At 57.3% G+C, this 14,681-nt stretch overlaps 1 protein-coding gene across 2 annotated transcripts in view; it reads right to left on the bottom strand.

Moving 5' to 3' along the window:
• Positions 1-5,518: 5,518 nt before the first annotated feature.
• Positions 5,519-14,681, bottom strand: part of KDM2A (lysine demethylase 2A) — a 135,588-nt gene continuing 126,425 nt past the window's right edge. For both annotated transcript variants that reach the window (XM_055144006.1, XM_004618463.2), the window contains exons 17-21: positions 12,280-12,992; positions 9,991-10,154; positions 9,294-9,452; positions 8,620-8,835; positions 5,519-8,194 (exon numbers count right to left, since the gene is read on the bottom strand). In XM_055144006.1, the coding sequence (XP_054999981.1) occupies positions 8,013-8,194; positions 8,620-8,835; positions 9,294-9,452; positions 9,991-10,154; positions 12,280-12,992 (1,434 nt within the window). In that variant the 3' untranslated portion in view covers positions 5,519-8,012. The remainder of the gene's footprint in view (positions 8,195-8,619; positions 8,836-9,293; positions 9,453-9,990; positions 10,155-12,279; positions 12,993-14,681) is intronic.

Raw genomic sequence — 14,681 nt, 5'->3', positions numbered from 1 at the left:
CCCCACACTCTGCCCATCTCTTCCATGGGAAAACATCATCCGTTATACAGTGCGTCATGTCAAGTTTTTCACTAGGGTCCGGTGTGGTGAAGCCTTGCTAACGTTTGCGTCAAAAGTGCACGTGCCGTCAAGAATTCCTTATAGAGAAGAAAAGCCCCTGCTCTGACAGGCACCCCGTGCCCCGCCCACTCCAGACTGACACAGACAGGCCGTGTTTGATGAATGACTTGAGTGCGCGCCTCCGCCCAAGCTGGCTCCTGGAGCTGGGGCTGGAGCTGGGGGCAGCCCCGGGGCACAGCAGGACAGCCTCTGCCCCCCTCCTTTGGCAGGACTCGGAATCCCACGCTGGCCTAGGTTTCTGGAGCAACCCCTACTTAAAAATTCCGCCTGATGAACCTGCCAGACCAGCACCCTCGTGGGTTCTGGGAAATCGACCTCCCTGCTCTGGACCTGCCTGCAATCACGAGAACCCACGCACAGCCCAACCCACAGCCATGAAGCTGGGGCCTTTGAGAAAGTCCATCTCCAGGGCTCCAGGGGGTCCATCCCGGGGTGGGTCTGTCCCCAGCCCCCCTTCCTGACCCCTCGAAAAGAGCTCGTGCCACTGTGTGCCAGGGAGGGGCTGTTTTTTGGCCAGTGCTGCCCTCTGGTGGTTGTGGGAAGGCCAAGCCTAAACTCACTTCTTTGAATAAACCTTTCTGCAGTGCCCAGGCTGTGCCAGTCTCAGGAGTGCTGGGAGTGAGAGGAGTGGAAGCCCGTTTGCGCCCAGTTGGCAGACCCACGGACACATCACTACCTGGCATGTCCCTCGGATGACTAATAGACTTCCCACGCCGGTCTCCTGTTCCCACCCCCAGCCTCGTCCAACCTGCTCCTTTCTGGCCTCCCCAAACCTGGGCATCACCCTTGACTGCTCCCTCACTCCCCCGCCCTGCTCCCCCACACACACACATGTCATTTAGCCTGTCCTGTCAGGCATGTGCTGTGTCTGCCTCTAAAGGAGAGGGCTCAAGGGACATGTGGGAATTAACCTCCAGTTCAATCCCTGGACCCACACAACCCTCATGAACACTGAGCTGGGAGTAGCCCCTGAGAGCCATGAGGCAGAATCCCAAAATAAAAACAAAACAAAGCGCACCCTCCGATTCTCCCACTGCACCTCTCTAACCCCGGGCTGAGCCTCCTCGTGGGGCTAATGCCTCTCCCGAGTTTTAGTCTGAATCAGATCTCCCCTCCCTCGCTTCTGCACTTACACAAACCCCACCCTCTCTCCCTGGACACTCTCTCCACACGCTGCTGACTTCCTGGCCTCCTCTGTCACAAGCCAAGATCGAGCCCACCTCTGAGGTCTCGATTCGTAACTGCCCAGGCCCAGAACCCTGTCCCTTTCAGAAGGGCAGGCTCCTCCTGCATGTGGGGGGTCTCACCTCTGTCGTGGTGCCAGGATGCACAAATTTTGGCTGCAGAGAGAAACTGTGGTGCCCAGTGGAAGCAGCCCCCAGAGGTGTACATCTGATTAGCTGGAAGGAGGGACAGTGTGGTCAGTATAAGGGGGGTACTTAGAGGTCCCAGGAGGGATGGGTGATGGGGGCAGGGGCGGTAGGCAAGGTCTTGATGGTGACTGTGAGCACGTGAGTGTGAGAGGGAGATTTGGGGTGAGGACTGGCATTTGCTATGCCCAGGTCCCTCTTCCCAGGCCTCCAGTTGTCTATCTCCATTCCGGACTACAGATCCGGGATGACGAGCCTGGGGTGTAGGAGGGGCAGACAGAGCAATGAAGCTGCCTAGGGTGTGTGGGTGAGCGCGTGCGCATGTGTTCCTGTGTGTGTGTGTGTGTGTGTGTGTGTGTGCGCGCATGCAGACAGTGGCTGGGGCGCCCTGGTATGTGGGGCGTTATTCACTCACTCTGAAGATATTTGTGGATCTCAGGCAACAAGGCACGCACTAGTGACTCCTAAGGGAGTCAGCACTGGAAGAGACAGTGCCATTAGGGCTAAGTGCACATACAAGGCGCTGTGGTCCTAGCGCCCCACGGTTACACGTCAATCCTGCCTCGTGCTTCCTCCCCGAGGATGGAAAGCGGCCCGGTTATCCCCGAGGCTGCCCTGCTTTTCCAGACGCCGGACCTCTGCTCGCTTCTTCGGTGGCGGCTCAGCCTGCAGGCACGCGGGCCCCCAATTCGAGGCTAACCTTCAAGAACCCTGACTCCTCCCGATTCGTTTTCCTGAAACAGCGCCTCTCCCGGGAGCCCTCCGGAAGGTCATGGTCCAGACACTAGCCCGGGCTGCGACCCGAGTCTCTCGGGGACCCGAGAGGCGGAGCGGCCCCGCCCGCCCCTTTCCTCGCCCACACCCTAGCCGCGGGCCGGCCTCGCCCAATAGCCACACCCACGGCCCCGTCTCCGGTCCGCCCACCCGCCCTGCCACGCCCAATCCGTCTGGCCCAATAGCCGCGCGAACTTCTCCACTGTCTCCGCCTTTTTCCCCGCCCGCCCTTCCAGGCCCCGCCTTGTCCAATAGCCGCGCCCACAGCCCCACCTCGGTCTCGCCCACTTTCTAGCCCCGCCCACGAGCTTCGCATCCTATTACGGCTCCGCCCCTTTCGCCAGTCGCCCAACCCCATCCCTCCCTTCCGGTTCCGGCCTCAGGCCCCGCCCCCTGCAGCGACGGCGAGACGGCGCCAGCGCGCTTGAGCGTCGGTGGCTGCCGCTCGCCCGGCTCAGGAGGCGCCTGTGTCGGCGCCGCGCGCCTCGGTGCTTAGACCCTCTTGGCCACCTGCGAGTGTCCGAGTCGCAGTCCCTGTCGGCTGTGAGCGGCGGCCACTGGTACTTGGCGGGGAGTAGGGAGGGTGTCTGGAAGTGAGACGAATGGAGACGTTTCTTGGCGTCCACTGTCCCCCAGTAAGCACCTCCCATGGTCTTTTTCTTCATTTCTCTTCCCCTCTCGCCCCTTCTGTTTTAGCTTGGCCTTTTCGGGGTTCTTTCAGCCTAGCCCACCATCTTCCTGCCGCTGCGCCTCCCCGGGAAGGGGCTGGTGGTGGCCGGCGGGGCGCCCCCGAGGCTGAGGCCCCCGCTGCGCTGGCCGCGCTGCTCCTGCCCAAACACGGGCGTTGGCGCGGCTCCTCCCCGGGACCAGCTCGGCACTTGCAGGCCCCCCGTGGATGCAGTGTTTGGTTCCTTGTGCCAAGATCATGCTGAAATTCAGCGGGACGGAGAGACGGTGCAGCGGGTAGGGCAGGGCGCTTGCCTTGCAGGCGCGTCCCATACGGAGCTCCTGAGCACGGCTGGTGTGACTCAAAACCCAGAAGGAACAGAAACAAAATCAGGATGAATTTCAAGTCTTCTGCTAAGTGCAGGTGACGGGGTCATGTGAAAGCAGGGCCTAGTGCCACCGCGTGCTTCCCCCAGCCCGCAGGACTCTCCCTTCCAGACGGGTATTCAGTATGCTCAGTACGTTTCCTTTTACCCGACTCCTAAGGACAGATACGGGGTGAGGTGGGGGGAGACGGAAATGCTAAGCAGGCAAGCCAACCCCCAAGAACTCATAAAGTGACATGGGAGAGGGGTCACGGCTGGAGTTCTGGAGACACAGGCCCAGCTCAGGTGTCCAAGCCACATCACCTCTCCAGGCCTTGGCTCTTTCTTCTCGTGGACCCAGAGGCAGGCGGCCAGTCATCGGCCAAGTTCCTCCTGGCCACGCGTTCAGGTTGTTAGCTGGACTCTCCCCTCAGATGCGAGTAGGGGCTGTGAGCTTCTCCATGGAGTGTTCGCCACAGTGGACAAAGCTGTTTATGGGGCCGTTCCTTAGGATGGTCGCAGGCTTCCTGGAGAAGGTGTTAAATGGACACGTTTTCACCAATGTGGTGTGGGGGACACAGCAGCCCGGGACTCCAGGGTTGTCCGGAGAAGCTCACGTATGTGCACTTGTGTCCTCCCCAGAGGGTGGGCTGGGTTTGGATGGGGCCCTGGAAGGTTACTGAAGATGTCTGGGTGTCACTTAGGAAAGTTTATAGCCAAGTGCAGGTTAGATCAGGAGTTGAGGGGTGTGAGAGGCTGGGGGCTACCTCTTTGATGGATTGGATCAGGGAAAGATGGGTTTCCGGTAACACTCCTGGTGATTTTCTATTTTTGAAATTTTGGGGCCACACCAGGAGATGCTCAGGGGTTACTCCTGGCTCTGCACTCAGGAATCTCTCCCAGTGGTGCTTGGGGGACCATATGGGATGCTGGGGGTCGACCCTAGGTCGGCTGGCTAAGGCAAGTGCCCCACCACTCTGGACCCTGAATGGTAGTTCTTACGTGCTTCTGCTGTGTGCTCAGCTCTGTGCCCCTGCTGGCCAGGACCAGGAGCCCTCTCCGTCCTCGGTAAGTGTCCTGGCTTCCTGGGAAAGACTGCAGGAGTCACCAAACCAGGAGAGCTGTGGACGCACCAGGACCCAAGAGCAGGGGGACTGGATGTCACATGGCAGTGGAAGCCTCTAGGTAGCTCACGCAGAGGCCCAGCACGGCTCACCTGAACAGTTAGCTATGGGTCAAGAGGGGCTTAGAGGGTGTGCAAGGAAAACTGAGGACTTGGCTGCCTTGTGAGGCCACATGTGGATTTGATCCTGAGACAGTCACACTGCTCGGGCTGTAGCTAGTTCACAGGCTCTGGGGCGTCTCAGGTTGGAAGGAATGAAGTCACTGAGAGGCAGGTGGGCTTCTGGGATATTAAGGAGGCAAAACGGACATTCTTCCTTCCCTGGCAACAATAAGCATGGCCACATCCACCCTCGGGAAACCAACACGAGGAGTCCGGCTTTTCGGAGAACACGTAGCCACACTCGAGATGGCTGACTTGGGCTGGGGAGGGGCAAGCCCCCGCTGCAGGCTGGGACAAGGACCCACGGAGCCTGCGGGCTGCTCCGAGTCCTTCCTTTGGGCCGGGGGAGGATCACATCGTCTCATACTAAACATGTTTACATCCACCAAAAAGTTCACCTTGAGCAAAACGTGGTGTTTCCAGAAGCAAGTGCTACTTTGAGTCGTTTTCAAAAACAGGCTGGGCTCTGCTGCTACCCTCACCCTTCCGACTCTCTCACGCGCACATACACCAAGGCAGAAAACGTTTTGTTTTCATTTTTGTTTTAAAGCCTTTTTATTAAAAAAAAAAAGAAAAAAGAAAAAAATGACCCCAATCAAAATATTTCCCATTGGAGGCTATTTTTTTATCTTTTAAAAATTTTATTACACAAATATCTCCCATTCCCACTGTTGGAGGAAAGATGTCCTTGCTCTTTCTAAAACCAATAATGGAAAATGTTTAGAAACAAAAGTCCAACTAGCTTCCCTCCTTCCCTGGCCCAAAATAACCCGATGTGTCAACGGAGATAGCATGACTTGTCCCCTTAATGCTTACATTTAATTAAAAAATTTTTTTAGCACAACATTGGAAATTGACTCTAAATCAGCAACAAAAAATATATATTTACAATATTTCTTCGAAAAACAAACAAAAAAAACACAACCAAACCCTTTAAACATAGTGACTTTAGGAGTTTTATTTATGGAGCAGTTATTTTTTTAATCACCAAGTGATTTTATATTAGATATATATAATTTCTCTTCCTTTCCTTTGTGGGTTTTCGCCCCGGTGCTTGGGAAGATGGGAGGCGGGTGGCTCTCCTGGCGAGGCTGCCTCCAGAGCCGAGTGCAGGAAATGCGATGGAACCGTGGATGCCTGTCCCCAAACTTGCTTTCCTCCACATGGACCAGCCCTCACCTCTAAAAACCATTCCCCCCTCACAGTCTGAGAAAAGGCAAGCCCAGCCAGGGCGTGGGTCCATCTGTAGCCACTCCTGGGCTCCCTTTCCTGCTGACCAACTGACGTGCGCGGTAAAAATGCTCGTTTTTCCAACCCCAAACAATCAAAAATAAAATCCAAACCCCCAAACCTACCATCAGCTTGGAAATTTCTGTGGATGAAATGTCCCAAAGTCAGAGGCACTCTCCCGGCACAATCCCTGCTCTGAAGGGGTCTCTCCACCTCCCCTTTTATACAAAGACAACAAAACAAGACAAAGCGATCTTTTCCGTACTGTCCACAGGAGCAACCAAAAAAGGCGGGAAGCTTCCAATTATAGGTCATTAACAATAATACCAATAATAATAAAGTTTTTGCTCAATACCCAGGGTTCTTTACAGAGAAGTTCCCCGAACTGAGGCACTCTGGAATAAGTCACTGGCATTTCCTCAAAGTGTCAGCCCCAGAGTACTGGGGCCTGGAGACCAACAGAAGGGGTGGAGGGGCAGGGAGCAGACGGCCGCTCTGAAGGTGCAGCCAAGAGGATCAGCAGATTGGAAGAAACAGACACGATGTCCCCCTGCGCTCCCCCCACCCCAGTTTCTTAGGAGGCCAGTCGATGCCAGGGTCAAAGCTGGGATAGGTGGCGAAGAGGGGAACCCTCTGCCTCTATTGCTTTTGGAAGTGGTGAGGGTGCAGCTGGCGTCTCCCCTCTGCGCGGCTCACACTTCAGACCCCGCTACCTGGGCTCCTTCCCCTCCACTGTGCAGCTCCGGGGAGCCGAGAGCTGGGACCAGACTGGGGGAGGGGGGAGAGGGGGCGCTGGAGGAAGAGAAGGTGGGCCAGGTTGTGCTATCACTCTCCGGAAGGAAGGACGGATGGATGGATAGACAGACAGATGGGGGGGCGGAGTGCAAATCCGCTTCTACCGCAAGCTCTCACCAGACTGCCGCTCTCGAGCACCTCCTCACACGGAAATATTGACCCAAAAGAAGTTTCGACCTTTTTTCTTTCCTTTTTTTTTTTTTTTTTAAAGTGCAAAAAGCTCTCTGCTGCCCTAGAGAGAGGATCTTTGGACAGGCCGTTCAATGCAAAGTAAAAGGGGGCAGCTGCTGGGGGCTCAACACAGGGTGGCGGGGTGGGAGATGCCCGCCCGCCCTGTGCGCACGCGCACGCGCACGCGTCTCTCAGCCACACACACAGAGGCACATGCACACGCCCTCCCGCAGCTGCAGGCAGATGGCAGGCGACTGGCTGCTAAGCAGGAGCCCTTCCTTAGCCCCAAAGGTGCCAGATCAGTGAGCTTTGGGGACCAAACAAGGATGGCTCTGGGGGCTACCGGGAGGGAAGTGGGGGCCCTGGCCCAATTCTCTGCTCCCACTATCTGCAAGGCCTGGCATCCTGGCAAGCCCAAGTCGGGAAGGGAAGAAGGGGGTGTGGGAAAGGGTCAAGGGAACAGGAGATGGTGCTTGCTTCAGAATTTGCCTAGGAAGCAGTAAGACGGGGGTTCCCCTGGAGCAGACGGTTCTGGCGCCTCTGCAGAGCCTCACCCCCAATAAGTGCAACAAGGACCTCCTAGAGACGAGTGGAAAAGTCAGCTGGGGTGACCTCATTACAGGAACAACCACGACCCTTCGGCCAGGCTCCAGGTGAGGGCGGAGAAGCGGGAGAGCACGGACGGATGGGAGGCTGGAGGCCTCCACAGCACCAGTAGCATCTGCAAGGGGCTGGCGTCTCAGGGCTGCTGGCCGCTCCTGCACGAGCCGGGAGAGTGTGACGGAGAGACACGCACTGGACACCACAAGGAGAACCTGGCCACGGAGGTGAGGCCATTTTCTTCCCTGGGAGTTAGCTCGGAACCAGACACTGCTGGGGACCAGGGCGAGGGGAGGGCCCCCGGCCCAGCACACGTGCCAGGTGCACAGACACCCCCAACTCAGAGCCTGGCCTCTGGGCAAGTGGGCGAGCAAGCAAGCAGGCACCTCGACAGCACACGCCCTGTGCTTTCCCTCAGATCCATCTGCTACTCCCTTCGCGGAGGGAGAGGAGCAGGCGGGAAGCCTGGCGTCCAGCCCCCTCTCTGCCCTGCCTGAAGGGGAAGGGCTGGGGCAGGAGAGCAGACAGGGAGTGTGGCGCGGGCCTCGGAGCCCGCGCAGGGTCAGGGAGAGATGCTCTCCTGGCTGGGGAGGCGGGGGAAGATCGGATTCCGGTTCAGTCTGGGCCGGGGGGGTCTTAGCTGATCTTCTGTATCAGCTTCTCGTCAGACAGGCAGTAGAGACTGTTGATGGACAAGTCTGAGATGAAGTGCTCGCAGGCTTTCCTAGTGATCTGCTTGCATCCGCGAAGGTCGATCAAGGTGACGTTGGCGATGCGCCGTAGGTAGATTAGGGTCTGGTCAGTCAGCTTATTGCAACCTGTGGGGGCAGTGGCCATGAGGACAGAGCTCTGTGGCACACAGCCCCCAGAGCCTGCCACCGCTGCTCCATTCCCCAGCTCTTGCCTCCTTGTCCTCTAACTTCCTGGCTCACAGGCCGTAAGTACTGTGGACTCTGCAAGGCCTCCACACTCCCTGCACCAAAACGCTGACAGAGCTCCCGGGAGCTGGCGGTGCTCTCAGACCCTGACAGATGAAGGGCCGGAGGGCTAGAGCACGCCACAGGCCGGAGCAGGCTATCCATGCACGAGGCCTGGGTTTGGTCCCCGAGCACTAAGCCGAGAGTACACCCTGAGCACCGCTGGGCCCAGCCCCCAAACCCAAAGTAACCACATCAAAGTGACAGCAACCCTGAGCAGTGACTGGCAGACCCGGCACCTCTGGGAGGCCGCCAGTGCTTCTCACCTGCCATGTTGAGCTCTGTGAGGGAGTAACGTGTGGAAGACCCAACGGCCGTGAGCAGGTTGGAGGACTGATCTGTGAGGTGGCTGCAGTGACTGAGGTCGAGTCGAGACAGAAGGGGCATATGGCGGATGATGAGGCGAAGCGTGGCATCTGTGATGTCAAGGCCTGCCAGCCGGAAGTCAGTCATGTTCCGGAGCTTACTGCGATTGTCCTGACCTACACGGGAAAGGCAAGAACTAAGATCCAAACTCCGGAGTCGAGTTCAGCGGTGACAGCACAGGCAGTGCTGGCAGGGGTGAGGCCGACTGCCCACACCCAGCCCTGCCTGCGGGAATGAGCTATACGTGGGGGCAGTGGTGAGGAAACCAGACACGACTGCTCCCCGCTCCCTGCTGAGACTGCGCTGTGGACACAGCGAGGGGGGATGTGCAGAAGCCTGCGGCGACCATCTGGTGAGGCCAGTTAAGGGTCTGCTTCAACCACGAAGGCTTCCCAGACTCCCTCAGGAAGGTTCTCTCTTGCCTGCAGAGCTACCCTGTGTTTGCACCCGCTCCCCACTCTGGTCTCGAGCCGCGCTCCCCGCTCCCACAGCACATCTTTCTGGAGACTACCTGAGGTGCCGAGCACCAAGTCAGGCAGGAGGCAAACACCAAGAAGTCAGACCCAGAACATACCCGGTTTATCAGTTGGTGGAGTCAGCAAGTCCCGAATTTGGGGGTCCTTGATTCCTACTGCCCACCGAAGATCAAGGGTCCTGAGAAGGGGGCAGCTGGAGGTGCTGAGGGCAGAGACTGCTGACCAGGAACAGCCCGCTAGGAGGAGGTCTTTCAGCCCTGCGTCAGAAGGAAGCGGCCACACATTAGAGCCTGTCTCCTTTCATAGCCAAAGCCACCGTCAGCCGCTGCCCTGAGGAGGGCAAACGGATTTCCAGTTGAGCGGGAGAGGGATCATGTCCTGGTCTTAGTCGAGGTTCTGAGGACCTCCCACATGACCTCTCTGAGCTCTCCCGGGAGTTCTGAGGAGAGTAATGGAAGCATGACGAACTTCCTGTCTTTCCAAGACCTCGAAGTGCAAACAGGAACAAGGACTTACAGAGTCTGAGTCAGCTCACAGTGGCGATGCCAAGGCGACCTGCAGAGCTGGCAGCAGTACCTGATTCTATCCCCCTGCCTAGGGCAGTGATTAGCCTGCCAGTCCAGAGTGGCGCCTTGGGGACTGGCAGTGAAGGTGCCCCTGAGGAAGTATCTTCCTAAGCAAAAGGGCAGCAATGGCCTGGGACCGCTGCCCTGAGTGCTCTAAAGCAATTCCACGCAGCACCGCCAAGCGTGCGGCTCTGCCTGCCTCTTCCTGGCCCCCGGAAAGATGGCTCACCTGGCAGCCGGTTGACAAGCCATGTCAGTTGCTTTTTGGAGATGTTGGTCCAACTGAGGTCAAGGCTAACAGGCTGTCTCTTGATGATGCCACTGAGAGCCTGGGGCACGATAGCCTTACACCTGCTCAAGTCGATTTTTGTCCAGAGTCTTTTGTCGCAGCACCTAGGAGAGGAGGAAAGTGTTCGCTGTCAGTAACAATGGCTGGAGTGGCCGGCAGAGAAAGTTCCATTCCCCAGCTGGAGGCTGCTGGGGAAAGGACAGCATCTGGAGGGTCACCCTTTTCTAGGTTCTTCTTGTGGCCCACAGGGAGCTTGGCTCTGCCATGCTGTCTTTAGAGGACAGGGTTTGTCTCGGACGGCAACCCCAGCTCAGTAACGGAAACCCTGACGGGTGTGCCTTAACGGGATGGATGGGACTGTTTGAGAACATGGCACACAACATGCACCACGATCCCCACTCGCAGGAAAGTCACAGGGCTCCCACGTAATGTACAGAAGGAAAACTGAAGGGGTCTGGGGTGACAGTACAGTGGCTGAGGGGCTTGTCTTGCACTTGGCCAACCTGGGTTTGATCCCCGGCACTCCAGATGGTTTCCAAAGCACCTCCGGGAGTGATTCCAGAATGCAGAGCAAGGAGCAAGCCCTAAGCATTGCTGGGTGTGGCCCCAAAACAAAACAAAACAAAAAGTGGACTAACTTCACCCAGGGAGAGATAGTACAGTGGGTAGGACACTTGCCTTATAAGCAGCACACCTGGGTCCTACCCCTGCCATCACACAGGGGCCTCTGAGCACTGCCAGGAGTGATCCCTGAGCTTAGGGCCAAGACAGAGGAAAGAAAAAAAAGCAAGCAAGAAAAAAAAGACTGACATCTTATTTGGCTGCAGCTCTGTGGCTGTCTCCGTTCCTCCTGTCAGTCACACCTAGCTGCTTGAGACGAAGCGTGCTGCTAGCAGGTCCAGAATCCAGAGAGACCCTAGTATCGGGCCTGGGAAGTTCTCTCTTACCCTGGGTTTCTGCCTAAGCACTAGCTGTATGTATTTCTGAGGCGTTCTAGACAGGGGCTGAAACAAAGAGGTCTGTTTCCCCAGGGCAGCATACATATCCACAGGCCACAAATAGCACTGGGGACACGCAAGCGCCTGTTTAATATTTCACAGCCACCGTCCCCTGCCCGGCTCAGTCTGGCCAGAGGGGAGGGGAAACAGGACATATGGAAGTCTTAGCCGCCTCGGTCTGGAAACCAAGGGGCAGAGCCGGGCAGGCCCAGAAGTCCTACAAATAGAAAAATTAAGAGAATGTGAGTAGGTCACACACTAATTCAGACTCGGGAAATGCATTTATATTTGTAAGAACGGGGTCTTCATTCAAGTTGAAAACCCCCGTGCACGAAGGAGAGCCGCTCGGCAGGAACAGCTGCTGGCGCACTCTGTGCAGCAAAACCCCGAGGTGTATCTGCACAGCCTGAATATGCTTGTTCGGAACAGAATCCCCAGAGGCTGGGAAGGTGACACAGCTGCAGGACATGTGCCTAACACCTCTGGGTGTGGGTCCTTTTGCTCAATAAAGACTGCCAAGCCTACCTGTAGGTATTCAAAGACAGAAGGCCTGAGATGGCCCGAGAAGCTGCATTTCTAACCAGGCGCTGGCACTGGGCCAGTGTGAGAGGGGGAGTTACAGTAACGGGGTCTGATCGCTAGGGTCAGGAGCTTCGGACGGAAACCTGTGTGCTTGTTCACCATCTCTAAGGGGTCCAGCCCTTCCCAGTGTCTTCACGGCAGGTCTTGGTAAAAGGGACAAGGCAATCTCGGGAGGCTTCAAAACTGGATCCTGCTTTTTGGAGAAAGGAATTCAGGTTTGGGGATGGAAACTCCAAACTATGGAAAAACCGCGGGCCCCGTCCAATTTTCGGAACAGCCAAAAGCCATGTCCATGCCTCTGTTAGAAGCTGCCGAGACAGGAGAGACTTAACAACGGTCACCTGTGTCACCAGCACCTGCAGTGTGACTGGCGGTAGGGCAGGGGACGAAGACGACAGACTTTCAGCTCTTAGGACTTAGAAGCGCTAACAGGGACTGTGCAAATCCACCTTCCAGTCAGCTTCTGCCAAACAGAGCTGGGAGTGGCTGGACAGGGAGAGGCAATGGCGGGCAGCGCCGGCGGGGCCCACTGCTGGGAACTGGCCCGATCCCCTCCTCTGGGACCCGACAAGCCTCCAGATGCCAAGAAACATGCTGTTCTTATACAGAAAACCTGCCGCCTCGGCCCGCTCCCCTGTCCCCCGCTCACCATTTATACCACGTCTTGCACACTCGCATACATTCACAAAGTTCTCTGCGGCTGAGGTAGCGGAAGACAGACATCCAGACCTCCCGCTGCATCCAGCTTTCGTCTCCATCCTGAGCCCAACTGCCCCGGCCATTCAGCCTGGCCGCACCCCCCTCCTCTGCACTGTCATCTTCCTCCTCCTCCTCCTCCTCTTCCTCCTCCTCTCCCCCCAGCCCCTCCTCGTCCCCGCGCTGGGGGGTCCGGGCTGGGCAGTGCTGTACTAGCACACGGGGCGTATGGCGAAGGTTGGCAGAGGAGGCCGTGATGGCCTGCAGCTTGGGCACAATGGAGGTCCCGTGGAGCTCTTTGGCGGGCCTCTGCAGCGTGACCGTGAGGTACGATCCCCGGATCTTGGCTTTGTCAACTTCAGACAGCTCCTTCCTGCCGCTGGGGTTGTTCTCCTTTTCCCGTACCATGGTGCGCTCGGTGGCCTGCAGCCGCAGCAGCTGCCGCCGCTTGAAGCGCTCGTCACGGCTGGCACTGTGGTGGTCGCTGGGGCCAGCCCCAGGGGAGGACCGAGTCACCACGGCCCGGGGGGACACCGGGTCATGGATGAGCTGTAGCATGGCGGTGGGCGAGTGAGGCGGGGGCGTGAGCGGCTCGTCGCAGCTCCGCAGGGGCCGCAGCACCTTGGCCTGCACGGACTCTTCATCGCTCTCGTCCATCTTCCGCTTCTGTAAAACAGGCCCCGGCAGGTCAGCACCTCTGTCAGCTGCGTGCCGGAGCACGGAGCCCTCGCCCTGCTGGCAAAGGCGGGTGACAGGCCAGCACCCTTAAAATAGGTCGCCCGGGCAGCCTACCCGTGGGCAAGGCCGCCGAGCCGAGGGCTGGGCTCCAAACCCACGGACGCCCTTATCATCTCGGGCCCCTGTTTCCAGACTCGGACTCCCTGGGACTCAGAGCTCTTTGAAAGAGGCCACAACTCCGCCCCTGTGTAATCCAGACGTTTATATCCTGTCTGTAATTCAGCGTTCTCCCGAGCGCAGTAAGCAGGACAGCTCTCCCATGAGACAGCAGAGAATGAGGAGCTCCGTGAGAAATGGCAGCGCCCCAGGGGCCGGGGAGAGCGGACGGTAGGTCTGACTCCCGGCACCCCTTATGGTCCGCTGAGCATGGTCCGCTGAGCACAGCGCCAGGAGGAGGCCCTGAGCACCGCTGGGTGTGGCCCCCCAAATTGAAACCAAACCCAACTCAAACAAAAATACCCCCAAAGAAATGGCAGTGCTGAGGAGGAATCTGCTGAGAATGAAGGAGGAATTTGGGGAAGTGGAGCCTCCACAAGGGACCACACCTCTCTTGTCCTATGGCACCTCTACTCTCCCCAAGCTCACAGGGCCTCTGCTGTGACAAAGCCTTATCACTGTCCACTGCATAGCCAACAGTTGATTTCTCCTGAGAAGACACCAGAAGGGTCCAAGGAGACAGCTGAGCCGGCTGAAGGCTGACATGCTGACTTTGCACTTGGAAGCCTAGGTGTGCAGCTGGGTTTGAACCCCAGCATTGCACGGCCCCCAAACCCAAACACCCCCTCCCTGTGATCTAAGAATACACCTCAAGTCCTGAAGCAGTAGTCCTGCTCCTTCTAGTCCCCCAAGGAGACACCCACCGTGCAGTGCAGCCCTGTCACAATGCATTGGAAGGTAATAAACCATCACCTGCTCCTGAAGGCAAGCAAGCTCAGGACCACTGCCGCCACTGATGACCAAGACAAACGGAACAGGAAGAAGACAAGGAAGCGGTCTCTCCTGCCCCGCGCACCGGGGCTGACACTGGCGCGACTGACTCTAGGCCCCATGCCGTCTCTTGATGTGTCTAAACCAGGGCTTACATTGCCAGATTAAGTAACCAGAGTCCTTTTTGGCCCTCTGACATTATCAGTGACCACCGGGCCAATAAACAGCTGCTCTGGACCAAGGTTGTGGCACTGGTCTCGCCTGGGGAACACATTTGGGCATGTGGGCATGTGGGCAGGGTGTTTCCTGCAGGCCACCAATGTGAAGATGACAAAAATGTGACCCTAACTAACTGGAAACGCTGGCATCCCTCTGTATTTATTTGTCATACTGGTCACTGCACCCCCACAATTCCTGAGTAATTTCATTACTCACCTCATTTCCCCACAACAGCCCAGCTGCACCCCTCTAAAGCCCTTCCTATGAAACACTGGGTCTTTTTTGGTTTGTTTCGGGGCCTTATTTCTGGCTCTGTGCTCAGGCATTATTCCTGGCCAATGCTTGGGGGACCATATGGGATGTTGGGGATCAAGTCTGGGCTGGCCGCATGCAAGGCAAGCACTCTATCTTCTGTAGTATCTCTCCAGCCCCTATAAAACACATTTTTTAAAAACAACACACAAGGGGCTA

The sequence above is a fragment of the Sorex araneus genome, chromosome 6 (genome assembly GCF_027595985.1).
Source record: "Sorex araneus isolate mSorAra2 chromosome 6, mSorAra2.pri, whole genome shotgun sequence".
Classification (NCBI taxonomy): domain Eukaryota; kingdom Metazoa; phylum Chordata; class Mammalia; order Eulipotyphla; family Soricidae; genus Sorex; species Sorex araneus.
The sequence above is the reverse complement of the archived record's forward strand: the minus strand, read 5'-3'. Positions and strand labels throughout refer to the sequence as shown.